The following is a 27,561-nucleotide window of genomic DNA, read 5'->3' on the forward strand; positions in this document are numbered from 1 at the left end:
CCTAGTGTACTAAATAAATTAAGAATTAGTCTAGGGAATAAAGGTCTTAGGATTTCCTGGATAGGTTACCTTAGATAACTTTTCCCAAAACCAGTTATGTACAAAGGGACATAAAGCAGAGACTTCATAAAATTGCCATTAAATTTAATAGGATAATATATATAAACCTCAGTTTATTACATTTCCAGGGACACATTGCACACTCAGCAAGATTTTTTGTTTGTTTTTAAGTTAGAATAACTCTGAAGTAAACCACATGTCAATTTAATTAGTGAAAAATGATGTAAAAATCTAAATCAAAATATGTAATCAAATTCAATCAAGTATAAGAGCATCAGGCATAAATACGATGATGATTTAGTATTAGGACATGTGCTGATATAATGAGTTCAGCTACATCAATACACCAAATAAGAAAAACACATCAAAGGTAAATATTTTATTCCTGATATCCTTTTATTAGTGAGAAAGTAAGTGAGACATCTCCTTAATATCATCACAGAAAAATCAGAGTTGGACAATAGGTAAAGCAGTAAAAACAGATTTTACTTAAGACTATTGTGATACTGTGAAAGAGACCTCAGTATTGAACAGGTATCAATTCCACAAATAACATGGGCAGACTGGAATTTATACACAGGGAGCAAAGTGTGGGGCAATCGACAGAAAATTTCCAAGAGGAAACATTAGTGATCAGGGGGAATTCTGGTTACACCAACAAAACAGGATTCCTGCTGAAGGCAGGCTGGGTTGATCTGGCATCCCCAGTGGAAAGAGGAAGAGGAACTCTATTAGATATTGAGGGTGATCAGATTTTGAGGATGGGGACTTCCGGTTAAACTGACTTACCAGGATTCTTCTAAAATTAGACAAGGTAAGGATACACCCTGAAATTTAAAAAAAAAAGAGAGAGAGACTTAGTTAAAAAAGACTTCACTGATTAATGAGTTTGGTCAAGGAGAGAATCTTCATCAAAATAAGAAGCCAATAACATCTTAATGATGAGACATTAGAAACCTTATCATCACAATCACAAAGAACACATGTCTGCCACATCCAGTTTTATTCAAGGTAGCCACTTACCTGTCTACAAAAAAAGCCCACATTTTCAAGTCACTGTTACAGGTAACATCCTCTATGTGACACAGTTCTTGCTAAAAACTGCAAGCAGACATTCCCAGGCAGGAGTTAAGGGAGGTAAATACTGGTGAAGCTTTCTCTCTCTCTCTCTCTCTCTCTCTCTCTCTCTCTCTCTCTCTCTCCCTCTCTCTCTCTCTCTCTCTCTCTCTCTCTCTCTCCCTCTCTCTCTCTCTCTCTCTCTTTCTCCCTTGAATGGAACTTGGAGCTCAGGAGCTATCATGAAACCAAGAGACCGAGAGGTCTAAGGATTATGGAGCAGAAGGGAGTCTAGGATCCTAAAGTATCACACAACCATAGTTCCAGGCCTGGGAAGTCTGCCTCTAGACCATCCCTCACTTATCCATTGATGTTTATCACCTCTATTTGTTTAAACCAGTAATTGTGCATGTAGCTCTAAGACTAATATCATCTGGGAACTTGTGAAAAGTCCAAATTCTTTGACCCCACCCTATACCTACTAATGAAAAGCTCTGAAGAGAGGCCCAGAACTTTGGGTTTTAATAAGCCTTCCAGGATATTATGATGCCTGGTTAAAAGTCAGAGAACTTCAAGTTTAAGCCACTGTTTTCCTCCCTATAACCACATGCAATTCTTACCAGAAAGTTTATCCTACTAATGAGCAAGCTAAAAATTTCAGGCTTTCAGGGGAAAAAAAAAATCAAGTCAGATATTCTTTTCATTCAGAAAATTCAACATGAGAGGGATTCAAGATTAAGTGTGTATGTGTATACACATACACACATATGTGTATAAAAGAAGGAAATTTTTGTCCTTGAGTCTATAGAAAGATCATATAAGCAAAAGAGGAAGGAAATAAGTCACAAATGAAAATATCAATACATTTAACTACCAAAAGTTTTTGATAAAAAATAAAGAATTAATAAAATACATTCAAATTTAAAATGCAAATGACTTATTTAATTTTTTTTAAATTACAAAAAGTATAACCACTGCATAAAAAAGAAAAAAAATTTATCAAAAAATGAAATGTTCATAACATAATTGATATCAAATAAAAGCAAGTCACATGTATTATGTAATACCACTCCTATATATGTATGTATGTATATATGTGAATCTAAATATACATATGAGCATATATGTATATGTATCATGCATACATATACATACCATATCCAAAAGTAAATATTCCAATACAAACAGTAGTTGTCTCTGAATTATGGTATTTTACAAAATTTTATTTTTCCTTAATTTTTGTGACTTCCAAATTTTCTACAGTTAATATGGATTACATTTGAAATCAGAAAATAATACACTAATATTAACTGTCATGTCTAAAGGAAAAAAAAACAAAGGAAACAAATCTCTATGGCTGTTTTCTATCCTGCCTTATTCTGTTCCTTTTCAAGTATGAACCTTCAGTGTAAGGAACTGTTCACTCTAATCTGTCTAATCTGACAGTTTTCACTTCTGTAGCTTTACTCCCTACTATTATGTCACCTGACTGGACCAACAGTACCACAAGAGCCAAGGCCAAGTCTAGAACATCCTAGCTTACACAGTGCCCTCAGGAGCAATTATGATATCAGACAGGACTAAATCCATAGGTTCTGGCAAACAGTGTGTTAGTGAATAAGTGGGTAGCAACCAGCTCCACCCCACCATGAAAAAAATATTTGGTGTGTGTGTGTATATATGTGTGTGTGTGTGTGTGTGTGTGTGTGTCTACACACATGTATAATGTGCATATATGTGTGCATTATTATTTATGTATTATTATTCTCATTTATAGCAAGAAAAATGAGACAGTACACATACATTTATTGTATAATTTTACTGATATAAAAGATGCTTAACACAATTTGAAATTAATAATAAAATATGCAGTAATCTTTCCTCTGAATTCTATCCAGCAAACTGAATCCCCCAGAATGCTTTGTTGATTTTTATTAAGATCTTCCATTCACAGCTAATCTATGGCTACAGCTGATGGCAAGGGTATACTCCTGATATGAATGTCAGTTGATACATTCCTTTATGTTAATGAAAAAGTGGACAAAAAAGACATATGAAGAAACGTAACATTTTATCAATGATTCAAGTGAATTCTCTGCTCCATTAGAGAATTATTTTTGAACACTGGAAGAATATTTCCTCATTCGTTGTGCTATTCACACTGTACTGATTACACTCAAGGGTACTTGTAAGTTTCGTAGGTACCTTCCCCACCATTTTCTACTCTCTAGACAAACAATAAACCAAGGCTTGCTTCATAGTATTCACCAGTTTCCAGAAGACGGTGGAATAGAGGAGGTTGCTTTCCTAATTGCTCCATAGTATAGTGTTCACCAATTTCCTTGCTGTGATTATTCCTAGTACAGCTGATTTTAAGCTACCAAGGTGACATCATCAAATGCAGAGCTGAGAAGAGAGGTGTAGTGATACACTGTAGGGTACTTCTCTCCTACAAACACAACAGACACAAATAAGCTTGAATGTATAAATAATAAAATGTATAAAATAATTAGAAAATGCTGAGTTTTAGCATTTATTAAATTTTTAAATATTATGTACTTAATTGAAGTTTACATAATTTTTAATAATGATCTTTAAAATACAAGTTCCATTGTGTTCCCCAGAAAACTGTATTTCAACATTATTCATGTATTCACAAAGAGAATTGTGGAATATAAGCACCAGTGAAAACTTAAACATCTGCTTGCTAGTGTATTTTTCCAAGATTGCCTAGCATGAGGGAAATATCCTTGATATTTGGGTAATTTTGCTGCACAAAGACAAACTTGCTCAAGCCCCTATCAGAGGCTTAGGCCAAGTTCTTCATAATTCACCTAAATATTTGAAAGACAATGAACATGAAGTGAGTCCATGGCAGGGCCTGCTGAATGATCATGGAAAATTAAGTTGGGCTTGTCTTCATACAATGGATGTTTAGAGCAAGAAGCCAAAAAGGCTCCACTCACCTTGACTGTGGTTGCACCACTGTTCTTATATATAAAACTAGATTCTGGTCAAGTGGAGACAATAGCTAAGAATATTATCTTTTACCGAGTACTTGTTGTGTGTCAGGCACCATGCTAAATGCTATACATACATCATCTCTTTAACCCTTAAAGCACCCCTGGGTTGTAATAAGGAACATTATTCTCATTTACAGCAAGAAAAATGAGAGGAAAATTTCCCAAGATAACAGAGATGGCAAGTGATGAACTAGGATTTGAACTGGCTATTTATCTCCAAGCTATATTACCTCCTTCACAAATCTGGAGGTTCAGTGCCTTCAAGAATTCATTAACTAAGAGGGAGAGGGTGGTTCATTCATTCTTCAACATTCCTCAATGACTCAGTTACCAAAGACCCACGGTATTCACTTCTTTTCCAACTGAAATTGTTGACAACATCCATTTTCACTATCACAAGTATCCTAGTTAATGTCCTAGTTAGAAGATCAGACCTGAGTATAAGCAGAAATTGAGGCAAGCTGTGTTTCTGTCCTGATTCTATGGGGGGAAAGATGGCAGCTGTACAAAACTAGCCTCTACTTTGCTTAACCGGTCACATCTCCAGGGGACCTATACACTTGTATACTTGTATAAAAGGGAAAACCTGGCACTCTGCACTTCAAACAACAATGACTGGAAGAACAGAGAAGACGCGAAAATGAGAAGAGTAGCAGGTAAAGAGGCATGCTGTTGGTACTTAGATGCCATGAAAAAAGGCTTAGAGAAGTAGTTCAACAGCAGAATAAATGTACCTCTGTTTTCTATGTGTTTCTTGCCAATGAGATGACAACTCACAGGCCCAGTTTTCCTCAACACTGTGCCCTAGATTATTAATATTAAACCCAAAACCAAAAGAGTCCTTTACATTCGTGTGAAATACATCAATCATTTTTTCCAATAATCTGAAAGACAGGAAAAATTCTATTGAAATGAAAATCTTCATATGCTGGAAAGTGAACTGAAATGAGTCATGTTAGTTTTCTAATACAGGTTTTTCAATTTAACTAACTTCTTTCCTATCTATAATGTTACATTCAAATTGCTCCAAAACGTTATTGAAACCTTTAATGTTTTAATTGCTGTGATTTCATTCTTAAACAATAAAATGCCATTTTCAGCTCCAGCCAGAATATTCTGTGTAAATAACCATTCACTGAAAGGACTATTTGCATCTAGGACATTTCAAGCATTCCTAAGCATGCATTTGGCTAGGCTAACCTAAATGCTATTAAGAGTTGTTAAAAATTTTAGGACTTTTTTATCACTGCAAAATAAAGAAAATTTGTAATAGTTTCAGGCATAGCTTAGGAGTGTTTTAAGTTAAAATTATGGTGACAGAATGAATGATCTGGATCCTGTTGTTTGAAGAAGAGTCAAGGGCAAGCTTTAAAATCAGGTCATCTTTCTGGTATTCGTAAAAGCAAAAACACATATATGATTCCATTATGGCCAGGGGAAAAGTTATTAACCCTGAATAAGATATTTTGGGGCTGCTCAGGATTTTTTTTCCTCGCAAGATTTCACTTAAAGCAGTAGAGGTAAATGTCTTTTCAAATTGCCTCTATGATACCCACAGCCATTATTCCTGGGTAGATATAGGCCAGATGGGGGTTGATATCTGAAATGATCAGTGGAGTTAGATTCAATTAGTGCTATTGCTAAGTGGTCCTTGCAGAAAGCACAGTGTTCAAAATTATGCCCTTCCCCAAAATTGGTAACCTGCTTCTGACCTCTTACTGACATTCAGAGACTCAGCTCCCAAGGGTGACTTAGTTAGAAAGGGTCCCTTTCTATGGTGAAGCTGCCTCACCAAGAAACCTCCTAATTTCTCTGCCCTACTAAATTGTCCCAGGCTTTCTTCTCCTTTAACATTTACAGTTGGGCTTCATTTTAAAAATATCACCTATAGCAGAGGACTCACGAGATCCAGGTCTGAGCTCAACCCCTGAATTGAGAGGCTTAATGTCAAAGAAACTGAAGTTATTTCAATGGGACACAGTATAATGAAAGTTAGTAGAACCAATGGTATGCTCTAACTGACTCATCGAAGTTTACTGTTAAACTTTCAGGGATTTGGGGGGCTGTTTGTTAAATATGACCATTAATAAAAAGTAAATTTTATCAACTTACATATTATAAACAAAAATAATAGAAAGGGCATCAGAAAGTTTTGAGGGAGTGGATAAGTTCATTATTTTAATTATGGTGAAGATTTCAGGGAACATATTGGATATTGTATAGTGATTGCTGAAAGCACTGCAGATCTTTTTTATTCCATTATGAAATTTTATGTAAGACTTCTTATATGTCCATTTTTAGTAATGAAACACTTGGATCTGTATTTTTTATTCTTTATGCCTAATACATAATATTTTGTGCATGTTTTTTATGGTTTTAAAAGCAATACATCTTCATTGTAGATAACTTGGGAGAAAAAAAAGTTTAAAATTGAGTATTGGTCAAAGGCCATAATCCAGAAATATAGTTAATATTTGAAATATTTCCTTTGAAATGAGGAAGTGCTCATGTGTATATGTATAGTATGTAAAGGATGCATAACTGCTTTTCTTCTATACCACATTACATTGTTTTACTTTGTTACACAAACTCTTATTTTTACATGAGTTGTTAATATAGTAAGAATGTGAACGTTACATTTTTTAAAGATGAGCCCATTTTCTCAGCACCTATAAAACATTTTTAAAATTTGTATTTGGCTTTTAGAAAGAAAATGGTTTCAGTCAGGGACTCTTAAGACATTAAAGGAGCATCCAAGGCAGCTGGAGAGTTTGTAAACTTTCATATTTCTGGACCCACACTAATTGTTATCCAGTAAATCTAGAGTGAGACCCCAAACAGTTTTCTAGCAAGTTTTCAATGACACTGATTCTGATGCTGCTAGTGTGGGAAAGTCCCATCTAGGGCTTCTGTTTACAAATTTAGGATTGGAACCTTGTTCTAATTGTAGTGTTGTTGTGTAGACTCCTTTGCCTTTAACTTAACCTGTAAGAATGCAGTTATTTTGTGATTTTTTTGTTTGGTTGGATTTAAAGTTAGATACATTCTACCATGATCAAAATTAAGATATGATAAACATTCTTCTGTAAAATCTTAATGAGGGATTTTATATCTCATAGTTTATCTCCCCATTAGGGAAGTATGATATAAAGAGCTTTTTAATGACGGGACAATCTGAGCTGGAAGGGGACTCTGTAGAAAGTGGTAGAAATTTGGAGTCTATTTGGCCAAGAATGGAAGCATGAACTGATTCATGACACTTTTATCTGACTTTGAAAACTCAGCTGATGACTAGAGAGTCACGGTGGGAACCTCTCCAATATAGCTGTGGTGTAGAAGCTGAGAAAACAAAGGTCATGACGATCTAAAGTTGGAGGCTGGCAAGGGAAGTGTGTCGTCCACAGCCCATTTGCGTCAGGGCAGTGCTGTAGGTTGTAGACAGGCCAAAGACAGTGCCTGAAAATAGCACGGGAGACACATGGTTTATTGGAGAAAGCTTATAGGAGATCAGTGACTGCTCCAAGAAGAGTTTAGTGGTGACAAGCTAACAGTGCCTCTCTCCCTCACAGTGCTTTGGCAAGTACTGCCTTCTCTCCCTCATGGTGTTTAGTCCAGTGGCTGCTGGCTGGACAAGTGGCATGTCCTTTCCACAATGCCCTCAGTTCTGTACTCTTTTACACTAGCAGAGAGTTTTCTCTGCTAGGCTACAGAAGCAGCGACATCATTAGCATTAGCTTGCTTAGTCTGCTTGCCTGACCAGCGTCTCAAGAAAGAAATAATCTGACGTACATGCAAGACAGCAGCTTTTAACAGATAACACTAACTTGCCCTAGTTCCCAGTGTGCATAAGGGAAAGCCAGTGACCTTCACGATAGTATGTATCTGCACCTTCTGGCCCAGATTTGCTTTCATTGTTCCCTTACTGTGGTTAGTTTTGGGGGAACAGAAAGGAAACATTTGGGGACATGGTGTTTTTCTGTCCCCCTTTGCTTTATGGATAATATAGGAAGTGTATTACAGTGAGTTCTGAGGTTGAGGAAATTGAGGAAACTGATAAAATAGAGGGTGAATAACATTCAGCCTCATATTTGTGTCACAGAAATTTCCTCATATTTTGGAGATTCTAAAATCAAAAACCTGGGAATGTCTCTATTTCAAAAACAGGAGAATGAACTATCCCCCCCAAAAAAATACAATTTTTATTTCATTAATTTTTATGTCTGTATAAAATAACTGAGCCAAAAAATGTAAATAGTGATTTCAGATAACAGGCAGTAACCACTATGATTTGACTCAGGCTCAAATAATTCACTAAAATATTTTAACTCTTGACTCCATCTTGGGATTCTTGTTACATTTTATTTTGAACTTCTCAAGATAATATTCTGTTAACTTATTTTAAAAAGCAACTCAAATCATTCATAACTGTGACTTCATAAAAGATGACAGCAATCATCATATCCATAAGGAATTTTGGCATTTTACTTGCAAGCAGCATTTAAAAATTAAGCATTTTGTAGCTGGCCATTTCTTTGTTCCCAATTCATGCCTCTAATGAGAATGAATAAACAATTAGAGAATAACCTTTCATTCTAATCCTGTTGGTTTTTGTTTGTTTGTTTTTCCTGTTTTGGTTTTGTATTTTGTGGTTGTTGTTGTTTGTTTTGTACATAAAGAATAAAGAACTACTGGTATTAGCTACCCCAAGAAAAGGAAGGTTGACTGCAAAAGTACACCTTGAAAGAAAAAAGAACTAGAATTTCAACAGAAGTTATCTGTGGGACATTGTAGCTAAATGGCTGTTTGGGTTTCAAGGAGTGCAGCATCAAAAGATATTCTAGTGGTCCTCAATCTGCATAATTCTTTCTGCACCACTCTTAGCAGGCTTCTCTATTATTTCTGCACCCCTTGGTTTTGCACACAACTCTCTAGCAAATTCTTAGTTTAAATTTCCAAGAGAAAATGATTATCTCAATATAACTTTTCATGATGGTCAGAGATGGACTGTGAACATAGAGATTACTTAAGTCAGGTGCTCACTCCTAGTCTGATCATTTTTACCTGATTGGAATCACCTGGCTGGACTCAGGCATCTGGGTAGCAGAGGCTCTTGATGAAGCAGTTAAGCATGGTAGGTGGTTTTAACCGCAATTGCTTACAGGACAGGACTGAGGAAAAATGAGCCTCACACTCACCTAGGTGCATTTAGGATTGAAACATATTAATAAGATTGAAAAAACAAAACCAACAAGCCAAACAAACAAAAACCCCACTTATTTTGTACCTTTGGACCTGAAATTCTGTATAAAATAATGTAAATATAATGACATAATTATGATCTTGCTTTTTTTCTTGAAACAGACTGAGTAGACCTATAAGAAGTATACTTGGTTGATCAAAAATTGTTTTATAAAGTTGATGTATCAAGTTATACTCTCACCAGCAGTATGTGATAATTTCCATTGTCTTACTTCCTTGATATCAATATTGTCTGATTTTTTTTTAATTTTAACCGTTCTATTATGGATTTCACCTGCATTTGGGAACCACCAAACCCAAACATGTCTCACTCTCAAGATAGCCCACATTCTCCCTTGAAAGTGTATTCCTCCTTTACCCATTTTCTTGATTAAAAATGGAGTTGAGCACCTTTCTACAAGTCTGTTGAATATTCAGGTTTTTTCTCTTGTGAAGAGCCTGCTCAAGTGTCGCCCCATATTTTTTATCCATTAGTTCTTTATATAGTTTATATATGGACCCTTAATTACATAACTTACAAATATCTTCTCCCAATCTGTGCCTTGTCTTTTGTTCTCTATAATGTCACCCTTCTCTGGAAAGAAGCTTTCAAGTTATCAATTTAAGGTAGTTGAATTTATAACTATTTTCTTTAGTGTTGTGATCTTTGTTCTATTTAAAATTCATTTACTGCCATGAAAACATTTATATCATCTTATAAAAATAACAAAATTATCTTTCACAATTAAATCTGTAGTCAATTTGCATGTCATTTAGGGATACGGTTTGAGGTTGGGGTCATTTTTTCCCCTTTTCCATGTCAATCTCAAATTAACCAAGTATTATTTATTTTTAAAAATACTTTTCTCATTATTCAGGAGGTTCATATTTGTCTTAAATCAAGCCTTCATTTATGTGGAAGTCTGTTTTGGGGTGATCTATTCTGTTTCACTTGTCCATCCTTTTACCATGTCTTAACTATCATAACTGCATATAAGTCTTGATACCTGGTATATATATCCAATTTCAGAATTCTTCAAGGGATTGAGTTTCTTGGATATTTTTGGTACTTTGCATTTTCATGTAAATTTTACAATAATCATCATATTGTGCGCACACACACACACACACACACACACACACGTATACACACACAACCCTACTGAGATTCTGAATGTATTCACCCTGAATCTATAGAACAATTTGGGAAGAACTTGAGTTATGATAGAAGAAATAATAAACAGGTAGAAAGGAGACATAAAAGGAGGACAAGAAAAATATATTAACTTGAAGTTCTGCATACTTTTCTAGACTTGTCACTTCCCAAGCCAATCACTCTTTCAGCCCTGTTACTCCCAAACCCCTTGGAAATCTGTAAGTCTACTTTGTTGCACCCAATAAATACATTAAACATAATATCTTGAAACCCTATAATTTAGGGAATTTCTAGCTCTAATTACTGACCAGATAATGAAGATCACATCAGCTTGAGGATCCCAAAACAGACCAGACCACCAGAAACCATTTTGAGATCACAGAACTGATATCATTCCTGGGTAGATTCCCATGCCAACCCATAGCCAAGTTTCCTTTAAAAGAAGAGCTGGGAACCCCCAAACCCAAACATGTCTCTCACTCTCAAGATAGTCCATATTCTCCCTTGAAAGTATATTCTTCCTTCACTCACAAAGATCTCTCTCTTCGGATTGCCCTCATTCTTCCTTGAATATGTATACACTTGCCTAAATAAACCTGGCTATGTGTCTATGCTTGACTAGCCTATGCTGAACTTCTTCTCTGTTACACATGCAGAGAATCCCACTGTCCTGAGTCAAGGTGCCCCTTCTCTGCAGGGACTTTTTGGACCCTTTTTTGGAGATGCTTCTTCTCTAGAACAATATTTTAACAATAGTTTTAGAACCCATATTACACCCTTGGTTTATTTAGATTTTCAATTTCTTTCAAAAACTTTTTGTAGTTCTTTCAATCTCTGGTTAAATTTATTCCTAGTGATTTGTTCTCATATGCTATTATAAACCACAATTCTTTAAAACTTCAGTTTTTGTCACTAATCTATCAAAGCATAATTGTTTAAATATTTATTTTTTGCACCCAGCAACTTGATTAAATTTTTAAGAACTGTTTCTTTCATTTTTCTTGATACATATCATCTAGGAAAAATTAGTTTTACTTATTTCTATTCCATACCTGGTTCCTCTTAGCAAATCCTAAAACTCATAATAATCTGAAGCTGTGCAATGTGTAGTTTTAGTTATAAATTCAATTTTTTAAAAAACTGCGAATGAATTCAATCTCCTTTCTACCTCATGGTTTACTCTCAGCTACTTGGGCTGGACCACCACCGCTACTGTTCCTTTCAGTGCGAAGTGTCTGAGGCTAGGACCCCCCACTCCCACCCCACCCCAGCAGGCTCAGGTCCCAGCTGCGAAAGCGCGCGCAACCGGAACCTCCAAGGTTCCGTCCCCTCACACGGACGCAGCCAATGAGTGGCAGCCTCTTGAGCGCGCCCGACCGGCCAAGATGGCGGCGGCCGTTGGCGTGGAGTCTGGTATATAGTGCTGTTGCTCGGTTCCTTCCGTTGCAAAATGTGAAAGAAACGTCTGGTGGAGTGGGGGGAGGACGTAGGAATGAGTCGGCGGAGGAAATATGGGGACAGCAGTGCCCCGAAGAACACGCCGCGTAGAACGGCGGCGACTGAGGACTGCAGCTCGGTGGTCGAGCCAGGCAGCAGGCTGCTGAAGTCGGCCCGCGGGTCGGTTCTCCGCGGGGCTTGGGAAGGCCCTTCCGGGCCGGTGTGGCAGCAAGAGCAGCGTCCAGCACCCGCTTCGTGCATTAACAGTAACCCCGAGGGTGAGACGTGGGCAGCGCTGCAGGCCCGCCTTCGGCCCTGCAGCTCCACGGCCCAGTCATTAATTAACCGGAAAATGGGGGGTGGGGGTGGGGGTGGATTCCGACAGCGTCTTTTCTTTCAGTGAGCCTCTCCCTAGGCTACTCCAAAAATGACCCTCCACCGCGCCCCCGAATGTTTGGACCCCGAGTGTGAGCTCGGCTCTGCCATTTGGGACCGCCCCCACCGCGGGAAGGGGTGCCGCGGTTTACCTGTTTGCAGGAGGACTGCTAGTTCCTAGGCTGCCCTCGGGTCAGCAGTGGCGGAGCTAGAATCAGTCGCCCGATCTATTGCCTGCAGCGTGTTCCCGGGAGAATTGTTCCCTTTAAACTTTTATTTTGACCCGACTTGCTTTAGAGAAGGGGTTGTCCCGCAACGTTTTGAAGAAACCGGAAGTTGCTTGCTGGAACATCCCTTAGAGAAGGAAAGGAAGGGCCCCTTCCATGCTGATCAGTTTTTGATGTACCATGTTGAAAGACCTATTCATAACTATATTAAGAGCAAAACTTACATAAAAGCCTTTTCCGAGAGCGTGTTCTTAAAATACGGCGTTGGCTACTTTACATGGGCTTTCATGAACTCCCAATAAAGCAACTAGAGAATCAAGCCCAGATTATATTAAGTGATTGTAGACAAAACTTCTCCCAAAAATGGATCACGATTTTTTTCTTCGGGTGTGTGTGTGTGGGGGGATAATTAATGGAAGTTTGATAAAATTGGTGAAAGGTGAAGTTTCTGTTGGGATACATTTTGGAAATGTATATATGAATTACAAGTGGTTCTCCAGAGTTCCAGGCCCAGTTTTGTAATGAATGGAGAAACTAGGTTATACACTATTTTACATTCACAGAGGTACCAAAATACCTAAAAATGTTTGCTATTCATAGTGTTAAGTTTATGAAGTCTTAATGTGGATTTTTATGCCAAACATTTCAATTTTGATTAAAGTAATATTGTGATGAGAAATTTTTATATTGAACTATAAAAAGTAAGCTGTTATTTGACTGTGATATTATGAAATAAAACAATGCTTTAACATGCAACAATTGTTATTTAACAATATTTTGTATAGAAAGGCATGAAACACCACAGAGAGTGCTGAAAATGGATTTGTTTTCATGTACCTTCAGTTCTCCAAATGATCCAGATGGACAGAATGATATCTTTTGGGATCAGAATTCTCCAATGACAAAACAGTTAGGTAATTTGTTATTAACATTTTTATGTGGATAAATATTTGATAAATGATTAAAATTTATAAAATTTCAGGTAGCATCAGGAACTTTTATACAGCAGATTTTTTTGAGACTTTATTTCATTTTTATATCTGATATTGTCAGTGCATATTCATCTAAGCCATACTAATTAAAATCATTTTTTAAAATTAAGTTTTTTGGTTTAAAATTTATAAAATGTTTTTGTTTCTTTAGGTAAAGGAAGAAAAAAAAAGATTTACACCACAGGTAGTGATGAGATATCAGACATTGTTAATCGTATTGCTCCTCAGGTAAATATCAATAGTTTTATAATTTATTTTAAAGTATTGGAAAATTTGTGCACCTAGGTCTTGTTCAGTTCATTTATATGAAAAATGTTTTGTCTTTTCCAAATACAGCAGCAAAGATAACTTCTATCTTTTCTATTTCTGAAAGACATGTTTTGAAAAAAAGAACATAGTATAAAATTGATAATGTAGACATCCCTTAGAATCCATGAGGTATTGGTTCTAGGATCCTCCCACAGATACCAAAATCTTTAGATAATAAAGTCCCTTATATAAAATGGTGTACTGTTAAAAATAACCTCTGTATATCCTCCCATTTACTTCCTTTTCCTTCTCTCTCCTTTCCTCCCCTTAGGTCTCATACCTGCTAGAAAAGTACGCTACAACTGAGTTGAAACCCTAGCCACTCCTGTATTCCTTAAATCATCTCTAGGTTACTTATACCTAATACCACAAATATAGTTGTTATACTGTATTGCTTAGGGAATGATGACAAGAAAAAAGTCTGTACTACTATTTTGTATAGATGCAGGTTTTTTCTCCAAACATTTTCAGTCTGCAGTTAGTCAAATCCCTGTTTGTAGAATCTGCAGATACAGAGGGCTAACTGTATATATTTTCCTAAAAATATATTTTATGTTTATTTTCTTAATTAATTTTTAAAATTTTAATTGGGTATATGTGACAGCAGAATGTGTTTTGATTCATTGTACAAAACTGCAGCACAACATTTCATTTCTCTGATTCTATTTCTGAAAGGCATGTTTTGAAAAAAAGAACACAATGTAGCATCACACCATATGTGCAGTCACACGTGTACCCAGGGTAATGATGTCCATCTCATTCTACCATGTTTTCTACCCTCATGCACCCTCCTGTTTATGACTAATAATTTTTGACCAGGGCTTGGTTTGTATTTTTTCTTTAATGTTTTGTTTAACAATATATGGCAACATTTTTCAAGGTACTAAAATGATAGAATAAGACTATGAATTTTAACTTTTGTGATATTTTTGTTTTTTGCATTTGTTTACAACCTACAGTAAAACTTTTCCCCACTGAAATTTTTCTTCTTAATACTCCCTGGCTTACAAGATCACTAAGAAATACTTTAAAGGTGGAAAGAGAACTGGATTTACATTTAGTCCTCATTCAGCCTCTGATATGCTGTGTGACCCTAAGCAAGTCATTTAAGCTCTCCAGTCTCATTTTGCCATAAACAGAATTATTGCTTGTCTTGCTCTCTTCATTGGATCATTATGAAAATTAGATAAAAATTATTTATAAATTAGGACACTATAAATGTAAGATGTTAATTGTGATCATTTAATTTTTAACTGTAAAAGAACCCTTCCAAGAGGCTTTTGTTGTTGTTGTTGTTATTTCAATTCTTACACTGCTTGAGTGAAATAGAAATATAAGTTTAAGTCATTTGACACAAATTTATCCAGCAACTAATATTCATCATATCAGTCCTATCACTATTATTAGGAAGCAAAGGCCCAAACCATTCTGAACTTTAACAATGTTTAAATCCAAAGATCATCTAGTTTTTGCTGTGTCTTCTCTGAAGTAATTGTATTTTTTTTCCTAACTTCTCCTTGAATAGTTACTGTATGTTAACCACAGACAATAGATGGCACTGGCCCAAATTGTGGTTATCAGGAATCACCATCATCTAGGTGGAGAAGACAGGAAATAAATTTTTTCTTAGCAGCTATAAAATATCCAAAATTATAGCTAGCACAGTCAAAACAACTTTGTTGCTACTAGCTCCACATTCCACATTTGACATGTCATAGAAATTCATTTTACATACAGTTCATTAAATAGCATTTGTGCCACAATACTACTTACTCTATAAGTTAACAATAGATCTTCACTAATTGTGAGTTTCACATGAAAGAAGCATAATAAAATGTGTTTGGGCTGGCCAGCCTAAATAGTTATAAAAAGATAGTTGAGTAAATTATTGAATCCTTTACCTAAATGGGCTGGAAATAATAGCTCACATAAAGAAATGGCAATAGTACACAAGTGGTAACTTGTATAAAAGAAAAACTACAGTGAAATTAGTTGCTTATAAATATTACCCTCTTCGACTGAGCACTTTAAAGTGTATAAATCTTTGATAACATCACGGTCTCTTAAAAAACTTGTCATGTTCTCAGAATGACACATCTTTATGTTGTTTATTTTTAGGTGAGTTATTCTCAAATCATTGTTTAATTTCCCACTAATGTTTTTAGAGATAGCTTTTTTTAAAATTTGCATTTCATTTTAATTAGTCATTTTGCTTCCTGCAGCATTAACTTTTTATACAGTGCTATTACTGAGTGGTGTATATCTTCTCTATCATTTATACAGCTTTACACAGTATATTCTTTAGGATGAACTGCAGTAATGTTTAGCTATCTTATTGGGCACCTAAATTGTAGTTGTTAATCAGTAAGTATATAATTATTAATGATAAATTTAAAAGGTAATACTTACAAATAGTATACAATCATAAAAAGGACTTCTGACACATACATAAGGTGGAGTGGCACATAAGCTTTTCATAACTTAATTTTTGAGAAGTAAATGAATTTAAAATTACTTGGAAAGTGAACAGAGTTCATAATTAAGTCATTAAGAATATTATTTCCTTAAATTCAAGATTGTGGAAACAAAATGGGAAATCTGAGTCCAGAAGTGACACTGATTTTCTTGAGTATTTTGCAAAGCTAAAGTCAGTTAGGTTCAACAATCTATTAAGAAAAATAGCTTATTGATTCATTGACTGTGTTGAAGTACCAAGTTATAGGGTTGCTTTCAATTTACTTATTAAAAAAATGGCATTTTCTTGTGTTTAGCACTATGCTGGATTGATACTAAGTTATCATAGGAAGACTCATTGTCTGTGAGTATCCTATAATCTAGCCATAGACTTTTATTTTTTTAACTTTGTGTGATGATTACTTGTGTTCATTCTAGTTACCCTAATAAATATAGTAAAACCTGATTTATGAATTTGATTTATTTAGTTTGCAATTAATACATAAAGCTCATTCTCTTTTTGTTTGATCAAGTGACTAAAAAATATAGCAAATTATACATACTTAATACGACTTTTTCCTAGCTTTTATCCTGGTTAAAGTTTTTTTAACTTTCTGTACCTATTAGGTTTGTTCTTATCCCTACCTCATTCTTAGCATTAGTTCTGACTCTGCTCTTATCTCTTAATTCTGACGTTAATTCTAAGTGTTCTCAATTTTGGTCAACAGAAATTTCCCAACTTTAGATAAAGTATAATGGGGATAAGGAGAATTTGGACGATCAGATACCATAGAAAGAAATCACCTATGTATCTCTTCATTTTTAATTATGATAACAGTACCACAGGTTGCTGCTTCCTAATAACAAAGACATTTTTTAAGAAGTATCTTATAATAGCGGAACTTTATGAGTTTTCTTTTGATAAAAATACGCTTTTACATTCATATATTAGATATAAATTTGAAAAATAATTTATTTCTTAAAAATAATTTTTAATTTATTATTTATTTATTTTTATTTATATATAACAGCGGAATGCATTACAATTCTTATTACGTATAGAGCTCAATTTTTCATATCTCTGGTTATATACATAGTATCCTCACACCAATTTGTGTCTTCATTCATGTACTTTGGATAATAATGATCATCACATTCAACCATCATTAATTACCCCGTGCCCCCTTCCTTCCCCTCTCACCCCTATGCCCTATCTAGAGTTCATCTATTCCTCCCATGCTCCCTCTCCCTATCCCACTATGAATCAGCTTCCTTATATCAAAGAAAACATTTGGCATTTGGTTTTTTGGGATTGGCTAACTTCACTTAGCATTATCTTCTGTAACTCCATCCATTTACCTGCAGATGCCATGATTTTATTCTCTTTTATTGCTGAGTAATATTCCATTGTGTATATATACCACATTTTTTAATCCAGTCATCTATTGAAAGGCATCTAGGTTGGTTCCACAATTTAGCTGTTGTGAATTGTGCTGCTATAAACATTGATGTGGCTGTGTTCCTATAGTATGCTGTTTTTAAGTCCTTTGGGTATAGACCGAGGAAAGGGATAGCTGGGTCAAATGGTGGTTCCATTCCCAATTTTCCAAGAAATCTCCATACTGCTTTTCATATTGGCTGCGCTAATTTGCAGTCCCACCAGCAGTGTATGAGTGTACCTTTTTCCCCCATATCTTCAACACTATTGTTGTTTGTATGCATAATGGCTGCCATTCTGATTGGAGTGAGATGAAATCTTAGATCTTAGAGTGGTTTTGATTTGCATTTCTCTAATTGCTAGTGATGATGAACATTTTTTAATATGTTTGTTGATTGATTGTACATCATCTTCTGAGAAGTGTCTCTTCAGGTCCTTGGCCCATTTATTGGTTGGGTTATTTGAATTCTTAATTGTGAAAATTTTTTACTCTCTAGAACATAAATGGATCACTTCTTGTAATTTGTTGTTGCCATTCTCCAACTTCTGATTGTGTTTGGGTTTGTTTATAACTCACTTCACCAGAATTTATTGCTTTAGGAAAGTAATTTAAAGTAGTTAGTTTTCATTTTTCTTTTCTTTTTCTCCCTCACTTTTGCACATGAACACTCTCTTCTTTTTCCTTGTGTGTGTATGTATGCTCAGTGTGTAAGTACACCTTCACACCTCTGTTTTCCTCCCTCTGTCAAAGGATGAGAAGAAGCCAACAACAAACTCCATGCTGGGTATGTGGATTGGTGCAGCTGCTATTCCTTGTACTCCCAGTGTAGCGCAAAAAAAATCAAGAATAAAAGTTAGCCGTACAAAGTGAGTTCATACTTTTCAGCTTTTCTAAGATTCACTGAAGAAATATTTTTAATAATGTTTTTGTGAACATATCAAAATAACAAAATTTCTTTAGTTTTGACATGTAAAATTTTGGAGTTAGAATAATTGTGTTAAATTTTGGCATTTTAACTAAACAATTATCTTAAATAACAATTGATTCTAATGACATAGAATATTGCTTAATTATAATTTTTTAATGTTTAATAGGTTAAAAACACAATATCGAGAAAAAGAACTTATGAAATTGGCTGAACAATTTGATAAAAATATGGAAGAGCTAGATGTGGCTCAAGAGCAAAACAAGAAGAATCATGATTTTATCCAGGAGATTTCAAAAGCAGAGACTTCACATAGTTGTAATGATTATGTACAGATGCATCCCTTACATGATGTAGTTCCAATTATAGATAATACCATAATAAAGAAGCCAATGAAAGGAAACACCAGAATATCTGTGGCAAATGATCAAAGCAGTAGTCAGAAGCCATTTGACCAAAATGCTGAAGCGGCCTTTAATGCCCTTTTTGATGATTCTACCCAGAAATGTAGTGGGCAGTTAAGCCAAGATCTGGCAGATGCTTTTTTGAACACTAGAAAAAATGCTTTGAAAGAGGAGAAAATCATTATTAATGGTACTCTGGTCACTGAAAAACTGCCAGGTAAAACCCAAGATTCACTTTATCCACAGGTAGATCCTTCCATAATGACAAAATCATGTATGACTCCCTATAGTAAAGAGCCAGAAGCTTCTAGTAAGCCCATTGGTACATTTACAACCAGTGATTTGGAGGATGATTGGGAAAAATTACTAAGTAATGAACCTTTTGTTATGCAAAATGTTGAAGCTGAACTTTTTCCTTCTAAAACTGCCCAGGTTACTGATCATAAGGGAATTTATACCTTTACTAGTGAATATGGTGGGAGTACATCAAGAACAAATAAAAGTCTAGATGCCAAGTTAGGAGATTCAGAAGTATTACAAGATTTACCTTCAAAAACACATAACAGAGAACTAATAGATGCTGGAAAATACATATTTTCATCAAATCCAAATGATAAATCAAGTAAATTATCATCCACTAGAAATAAAATGAAATCTTCAAGTAAAATTGTTAGTCAAGACAAAACTCAAGATTGTGCAGTTACATCTAATCTGACAAAAGTAAAAGAAGATATCTGTATCAATTTTACTTCTAATGTAAATACTTCTGAAAAGAAGTCTGCTTTGAACACAAAACATTCTAGTGAACAAAAAAATAAGCCCATTTTTGATCAGTCTTTCAAAGCACCTGTTAATATTGATCCCTTTGGCTCTTCAACTTTGGACTGTGAAACAGTTGTTAATAAACCAGATCAGACTAATGCATCAAAGTTAGGTTCTTTCTTTGATGATTGGAATGAACCATCACTTGCCAATGAAATTTTTGAAACATGTCATCGATTAGAGACTTCTTGGGAAACAGATAATGTAGATGATGATTTGTTGTATCAAGCATGTGATGATATTGAAAGACTAACTCAGCAACAGGACATTTTAAAGGACAATAAAACATCAGAAAGTATACTTGAGATCAATGATAGTTCCAAACATGGAGCGAAAAATATATCTACTACATCTAAACAAGGAAGTCAGTTGGCACAATCAAATCATTTGAATCTGGGCAGCATTACAGTGCAGACGTCTTCCTTGACAGTTGGCACACAAATAAATAAATCAGTGAAGATGGAGAAAAGGGAAATGAGTGGAAATTCTTCAGAATTTTGGGGTACTACAACAAACTTGACTATGTACTCTAAGAACTCAAAGTGTCAGAATAATAATCTGCATGTGTATAGGAATAACAGTGATGTTCTAATGCAAGTGCCCAGTTCTAAATCAGTTTTTGCAGGAAGTTCAAGTCTGAATGTGAATTCAAATTATGTGAGCCCAGTAATTGCTAGTAATAAGAAGAAACTGATTACCCAGCAACTTTCCCATAGGCCCCAAACAGATGAAGCACAAAGTGAGTTTAACAAAGCAGTTAGATTTTCAAAGTATACTTTTGCAAAGACAAAAAATCCTCAGATTCTTTGTCAGCTTAATCAAAATTGTATAGAAACAAGTATGTCTACTACCAAAATTACACAAGGTTTGGAGAAAAAGAAAACTGTGAATTCAATAACTGGGGAAGCTGATCAGCAGATGTCTTTAGTGAAAATTTCTGAATCTTTGAAACAATCTTCAAAAGGTATGTATGAAACAGTTTCCTTTTAAAAGTAGTAAAACTAGTTATTTGTTGTTTGACAGAGGTATATGAGGTAAAAATATGGTTTTTAACTAGAATTCTTAAAGTAATTCTTATAATTAATTATGCTAAGTATATGAAGTATAGGTGGTTTATTTTTCAGAAGATTGCATTGGGTTCTTTCCCATTACTTATAATGACCAACATATACCAGATACTCTGTTGAACAATTTATGAGTTATTTCTTAAAGTGTATATATTAAAATGTTAGGTTTAACATTGTATGTATTTAATAACCTATTTACTAAGTATTTCATTGTTTTAAAACTTAATCTTACTCCTACTTTTAGTAGAACAATGAACAATAGTTGGTTGGCATTTTGGAACTTTCTAATTAAACACCTTTACTAGTATAATATCTGATGTAAACCTCAGTGCTATTTGTAATGGTTAAAATGGTGATTTACTTATTTGATACTATCTGTCATTTTCAATTCTTCAGTTCCTCTTTTCCCTACCTCTTCCATCTGTCATTAAATTCCTTTGATCATTATTTAAAAATCGTATCTACAGATGACCCATCTTTCTCACTCTCTATCACTACCACTTTTATCCAAGAATACATTTCTTGATTAGATTACTGTAGTTATTTTTATGTTTTCCCCTTCAGTTTTAATCTCCAAATAGCAGAATAGTCTTTTTAAAACCAGATAGGCACACATGACATTTCTGTGTGTAAAACAATTGTCAATGGCTGCCCATCGTATTTCAAATAAAATCTAAACTTTACACTGAGATCTAAAAAGTCCTGAATTATGTCTCCTTAACCTGTCTATTTACTAAGGTTCAACTATACCAACTCTTCAATTTTTCAAACAGAATAGATTCTTTCCTAGATCAAGAAGTTAGATCATGCTATTCCTTTGACTATAACAATGCCTTTCCAAATTTGACCCCACCACCCCACCCTTTTATTGTTTCAACATATATGTTGCGGAGCACTTCCTTGAAGAGTCTATAAGTGGGTCTTTTCTTTGTTTTCTACCATTTCTTAATTCTTTCATTCTTTTTATCACCAGTTGTAATTAAATATTTAGTTTCTGTAATACTTAGGCCTGCCACACCATCTGTCACTTAGAAGATGCATGATCAATATCTGGATGAACATCATGCAATATAATGTAAAAAGCCTGTTATTCACTGATACTATTATATTTTCTATGAGGGAATATGTCCAGCATTAACTATTTGTGGTTCTTAATGCCAGTGCTCTTTCCTATCCTGATGTTTTTGTATAATGTTTTCTTCATCAAAACAGCATCCTCCATACATACATGAAATCTACCTGCCTTTATCCTTTAATATGCAATGTGTTTCTATCTACCCAGAATGATTTACTTTATCTGGGATGCTAACTATTTTTATAGCATTATTACGCTGACTTATAATTACAGATTTTCTTAATCACGCTTCCTCACTTGAAGCTAACTCATACTTTTATGTTGATTGGTGCTTATGAATGAGTTTTTGGTTTCTTTTAGATCATTTTTGTCATTTAGATTCTGAGTAATGCTTTTGTTGACATTACTGCTACAATATTTCTATTTAAGTCTTTTGTATTAGCTTATACCAATAATCTGCTAGTTGTTTAAAAAGGAAGAAAGAAAGAAGTATAAAATAACTCAAAATAACAAGTCTTTTCAATTTCTCATTTTCCAAATTATTTTATCACAGGAAACCACTGTTCATATATATTCAATATACATCATGAAGCATTTTCTGTGGATTTAAAGAAGGTGTTTGTGTACACACATGCATGCACATTTAAATAGATGGAATTATATGCCCACTATTTGGCAACTTGCTTTTGCCTTTATTTAACATATTATAGCCATCTTTTCCTGTTAGTACATAAAGATTTGCTTACATGAATACATGATATGTTTTATGGATATACCATAATAACTGTTTTTATATATGTAATTTAGGTTGGTTGTAGTTTATTGTAATTACAATACTATAGTGAATATTTTACTTAAATTTCTGGTTGCTTATTTGATTATATCTACTAATTTTTTTAAAACCTGATATAAGAGAATTTGAATTTTGATGGATGACCAAATTTTCCTCCAAAATAATTACCTCAACATTATTTATCAACACTGACAGTGAATATTTCTCCATATTATAGCCCAAAATACCAGTAGGTACAACCAATTTTCAGAAATGTAAATTTATTTACATATGGTTATAATTCTATAAATGAGTATTTGAATTTTTCAAAACACCTATCTACTGTCCTATACTATCCTATTTTTTTATGGATGGATAATCTGCCACTTACCTTACCAATTTTTCTTGTAAGTTTATCCATTGTCCTTAATCTCCTGATTAGTATTAACCTTGTCAATGTTTTCTGTTTCTACTTACTTGTACTTTGGTGTGTAGCAAGCTGCTCTCCTGGAAATTTCTTTGAAGCAAAATCCACTTAATTCATGGATTTGAGGCAAAGTTGATAACTGGCTCTGGGCTGTATTTGGACAAGCCATAGTTTTTTATATAGCAAGCACACTAAAAATGGTTTTTACCTTTTAAATGGTTGAAGGGGGAAAAAAAAATCAAAGGAAAACTAATATTTCATTATACTTGAAAATTGAATTCATATTTCTTTGGCCATAAACAAAGTTATTTGAACACAGCACATCATTTGTTTCCACACCATCCATGAGTATTTTCATGGTACAATGCAGGATTTTATGCAATTGTAATAGAGTGTATGCTTCTCAAAAATTAACATGTTTATTTCCTAACCCTATGGTGAAACAAAATTTGCTGACCCTTTATTTTAAAATCAAACTTAAAAGAGCCACTTTTGCTTAGTACTATACAATAGTGGGACTTTGCAAGTTGATTTTTATTATATGTTGAGTTAAAGGAACGGCTGATGGGAAAAATGAATGGCTCTCCCTAAATCAGATTTGCATGGTGTGACTTGATATCATTTGAAATTGTTTTCTGTAGTATCAGCCCAGTCATAAAATCAATTTCAGGAAGTTATATTCTTCTAGGCTGATGTGTATTATTGTTTTCTTTCTATCCTTATTCTCAATTGAATGTAAACTGTATATAAATTCTGAACTTTGGTTTCTTGGCTGTGAGACTAAATTATTAGCTAATTAGTCAAGCTAATCATAAAGTATTTTTTAGTATTTTTCTGGGAAAGAAAAAATAGCTTCAGTCCATTAGGTAGCTAGCTTGGGAAATATCTACTGTCCTATCTACATTGTTTTACGGATGGATAATCTGCCACTTACCTTACCAAAAAAGACATCAGAATCGTCTTGGGATATATATATTTCTTACCCTAAATATCCTCTTCTGCTTTTCATTATACCAGGAAAGGAAGGTATATTTTGTGAAATGCCTCCTTTAGTCAACATGAGAAATGTCTTATAATAGACATAAACATAGCTTATCTTATAATAAAATACATTGTTTGAGGTACCGATGTCTAATTTAATTCATTATGTTTTTACTACTTTTCTACTTAAGTTCATATAATGTTTTTAGAATCCCTGTTTAAGATCTATACGTTTTTAGGTTATATGAATTAGATTTCATTAATCCATAAGAATTATTTGTTGGTGATCAACAAAACAGTTTTCAATCAAATTGAATTTTGTCACACAGAAGAAAAATGCCTCAAATAGGGACAAAGTCATCAGTGCTTGATTTTCTTTTGACCTAGAACATTTGTATCTATATGTATATACTTGGAATTTTACATTTAGTAGTTTAGTATGATTTAATAGCTAACGCAGCATAGTAAATGATGATGATGACTTTGTAAGTTACAAAATTAATACATATTTTGTTTAATTTTTAGAGGAAGAAGAAAAAAATAGGAAATATTCCCCTGAAGAAATTCAGAGAAAAAGACAAGAAGCACTGGTTCGAAGAATGGCCAAAGCACAGGCATCATCTGTAAATTCAGCTCCCACTTAATTTCTTTAATGAAATACTGGTTGGAAGACTTATAGATTATTGATAACTATCTATGATAGGAAATATTTTTTCTTGATTTCTCTGTGAGAAATTCTTACTTATAAAGCATGGACTTCTACTTTATTATTTAATAAATCACTGTTTTTCAATGGTAAATTAATCCTTTCCTTGAGAATTTATATGAAAGTTTTGAAAAGTTAGCAATTATGTACTAAGATTATACAAAGGAAACTAGTTATATTTTTAAATATTATGATTTCAGAAGATCATCAAAAATATGTAATTATAAATATGTGTCTTCTAATACAAAGCTTCAAATTTTTTATGTTAAATAGTCTATTTTGGTAGTTTTCAGTAACTATTGCTTAAGGTTTTTGTACATTTCTAATTTTTAATTAATACTTCCATATTCCTAGGAATATGTTTGGTTTGGAAATAAAAAAACTTTGGTTTATTTGTAGAGAAATTATTATTTTCAATTCCTACTTAGAAGTAGACTTGAAGTGTAATATTTCAACAATGTGATATAATTTGAAAACTTTTTAACATTTTTAGGAAAAAAAAAAAGTCTAGCTTAGAAAAAGGGAAGGAATGGGTTAGCTATATAAGTAATATATTGTCATTAACATTTAGAACTGGCGGAACAGACGTTGCCCAATCCAGCTTTATTGTATTGATGAGAAAAATCAGTAGTTATTTTCAAAGTCATGGGCAAGTTAAAACTGTTCTTGTGTTAGAATGATTTCTTTGGACACCTAGACAGTTTTACCATTTGCTTCAAAGTATTAGTGCATAAAACAACTTGGGCGAGCAGTAATTATTTTATAATACAAGAAACATAATTAAAAGCACATTAAGGACTATTTAATACAATGCTCATTACTCTTTATTTTCAAGAATTACTCTTTCCAGGATATAAGAATGAGAGTCTTTCTCTTTTTGGTTTTCCTATAACTGCAATTTTCTCATCAATTAATTTTATTAATTTTGCTCCATGTTTCTGTCTTTCTTTTTTCTCTTCCTATCATGGCATGGTATTCGCCACTTCTGGTGTCTTAGGGCTATGATAATATGGTAGTTATTGGTCTTTGGGTATGTATCATTTTGTAAATGATATTTTTATGCATGAGAGTAACAGATTTTAAGTAATCTGTATTATTTGTCTAAGAATGTATACAAAATAGAACCTAAATTCTTTTAAGTTTTTATGTAAGAAAATGAAGGGAATCTTTTACTAAATTGGCTTCACTGTGATCTGACTATGCTTTGAATATCTCTATCTTTGCTTCAATTCTTCCTTCTTGCTGCTCATTTTCTTTAGAGTGCTTTTAGCCCATTCTGTCCATTAAGACTCAACTAATAAATCTGTTTCTTTTTTTTAATTATTTTTTTATTTATATATGATAGTGGAATATACTACAATTCTTATTATACATATAAAGCACAATTTTTCATATCTCTGGTTCTATACAAAGTATATTCACACCAATTAATGTCTTCATACATGTACTTTGGATAATAATGTCCATCACATTCCACTATCATTTCTAACCCCATGCCCTCTTCCTTCAAGAAACATTCAGCATTTGGCTTTTGGGGCATTGGCTAACTTCACTTAGCATTATCTTCTCTAACTCCATCCATTTACCTGCAAATGCCATGATTTTATTCTCTTTTTTTGCTGAGTAATATTCCATTGTGTTTATATGCCACATTTTTAAATCCATTCATCTATTGAAGGGCATCTAGATTAGTTCCATAGTTTAGCTGTTGTGAATTGTGCTGCTATAAACATTGATCTGTTTGAGACTCATACCTGACCAACTTCACTGGAATTGATTTCTGTGTGACTCCCTTTCTTTTTAAAAGGAAACTATTTGGCATTTCTAGATGGTGGGGGGGTGTATTGGCCCAGCACATATGAACCTGAGCATGATTGAGTTTCTAGGGTTACCCTTGCTGTTCATACCACTCTTCTTTCCTCTTGCTTTTCTTCTTTTAGCCATTGTTAGAAACACTAGGTGTTGAATAGGCCGAGAATGGGCATGCAGAGGAGTGCCTAGTTTGTCTGGTTTGGTTCTTTCTAGTCTCTAGGGAATGTATCTCCATAAGGTGAAGGAACATATGGTAGTCTGGTAGCTCTATTCTAGCTCAAACACTGTTGCTGTTCATGCAGCGCATAAAGACTGCTACCATTAATACCATTATTGCAGAGTGGAACCTCTCGTTACTCTTTTCCTATTCTAAACATAACTTTGATCCACAGAACACATGGGTTATTTAACTGCAGACACAGTCAGTGGTATATAGACATGAACCACAATGTGTATAACATTACCTTATATCAATATACACTACCCGATTATAACTAAATTTTAACAAGAACAGAGATACCTTACTCATCTCTAATTTCTTGATACTAATATTTGGAGATTACTCATTAAATTTTGAATGAATTTACATAGACTAAGGTTGTAAGAGATTCTTCCTTGTCCTACCTGCATCAGTTTGACTCATTCCCTGATCTTCAGGGTTGGAAAATGATTCTAGGAACAAATTAAATTTAGTTTAACACTGATTATTGGTGTAAATGATAATTTATGTAGAATCCAAACCATGGTTTCCATGTGTTGTATTCATAATCACTTGTGGAATTTAAAAACAAAACACCAAACTTA

The 27,561-nt window shown here is 34.0% G+C and overlaps 1 protein-coding gene and 1 long non-coding RNA gene across 5 annotated transcripts; one reads left to right on the forward strand and one right to left on the reverse strand.

The window, feature by feature from the left end:
- Positions 1 to 525: 525 nt before the first annotated feature.
- On the reverse strand, positions 526 to 12,669 carry LOC139701794 (uncharacterized). Its single transcript, XR_011704359.1, has 3 exons — positions 12,498 to 12,669; positions 3,385 to 3,565; positions 526 to 887 (listed from the first exon to the last, which is right to left on the reverse strand). It is a non-coding gene; the product is annotated as an uncharacterized lncRNA (long non-coding RNA).
- On the forward strand, positions 11,910 to 27,561 carry Etaa1 (ETAA1 activator of ATR kinase). 4 transcript variants are annotated; one of them, XM_027934601.2, is made up of 6 exons: positions 11,910 to 12,248; positions 13,358 to 13,486; positions 13,716 to 13,792; positions 18,517 to 18,632; positions 18,861 to 20,881; positions 24,765 to 27,561. In XM_027934601.2, exons 1-6 carry the CDS (start codon positions 12,026 to 12,028, stop codon positions 24,881 to 24,883), a joined length of 2,685 nt encoding a protein of 894 aa, XP_027790402.1. In that variant the 5' UTR covers positions 11,910 to 12,025; the 3' UTR covers positions 24,884 to 27,561. The 4 variants fall into 4 exon arrangements, with proteins under 4 accessions (XP_027790402.1, XP_071457755.1, XP_071457756.1 ...); XM_071601654.1 differs by having other exon boundaries at positions 11,910 to 12,150; positions 13,416 to 13,486; XM_071601655.1 differs by having other exon boundaries at positions 11,918 to 11,946.

Source organism: Marmota flaviventris, chromosome 14 (genome assembly GCF_047511675.1).
Source record: "Marmota flaviventris isolate mMarFla1 chromosome 14, mMarFla1.hap1, whole genome shotgun sequence".
NCBI lineage: Eukaryota > Metazoa > Chordata > Mammalia > Rodentia > Sciuridae > Marmota > Marmota flaviventris.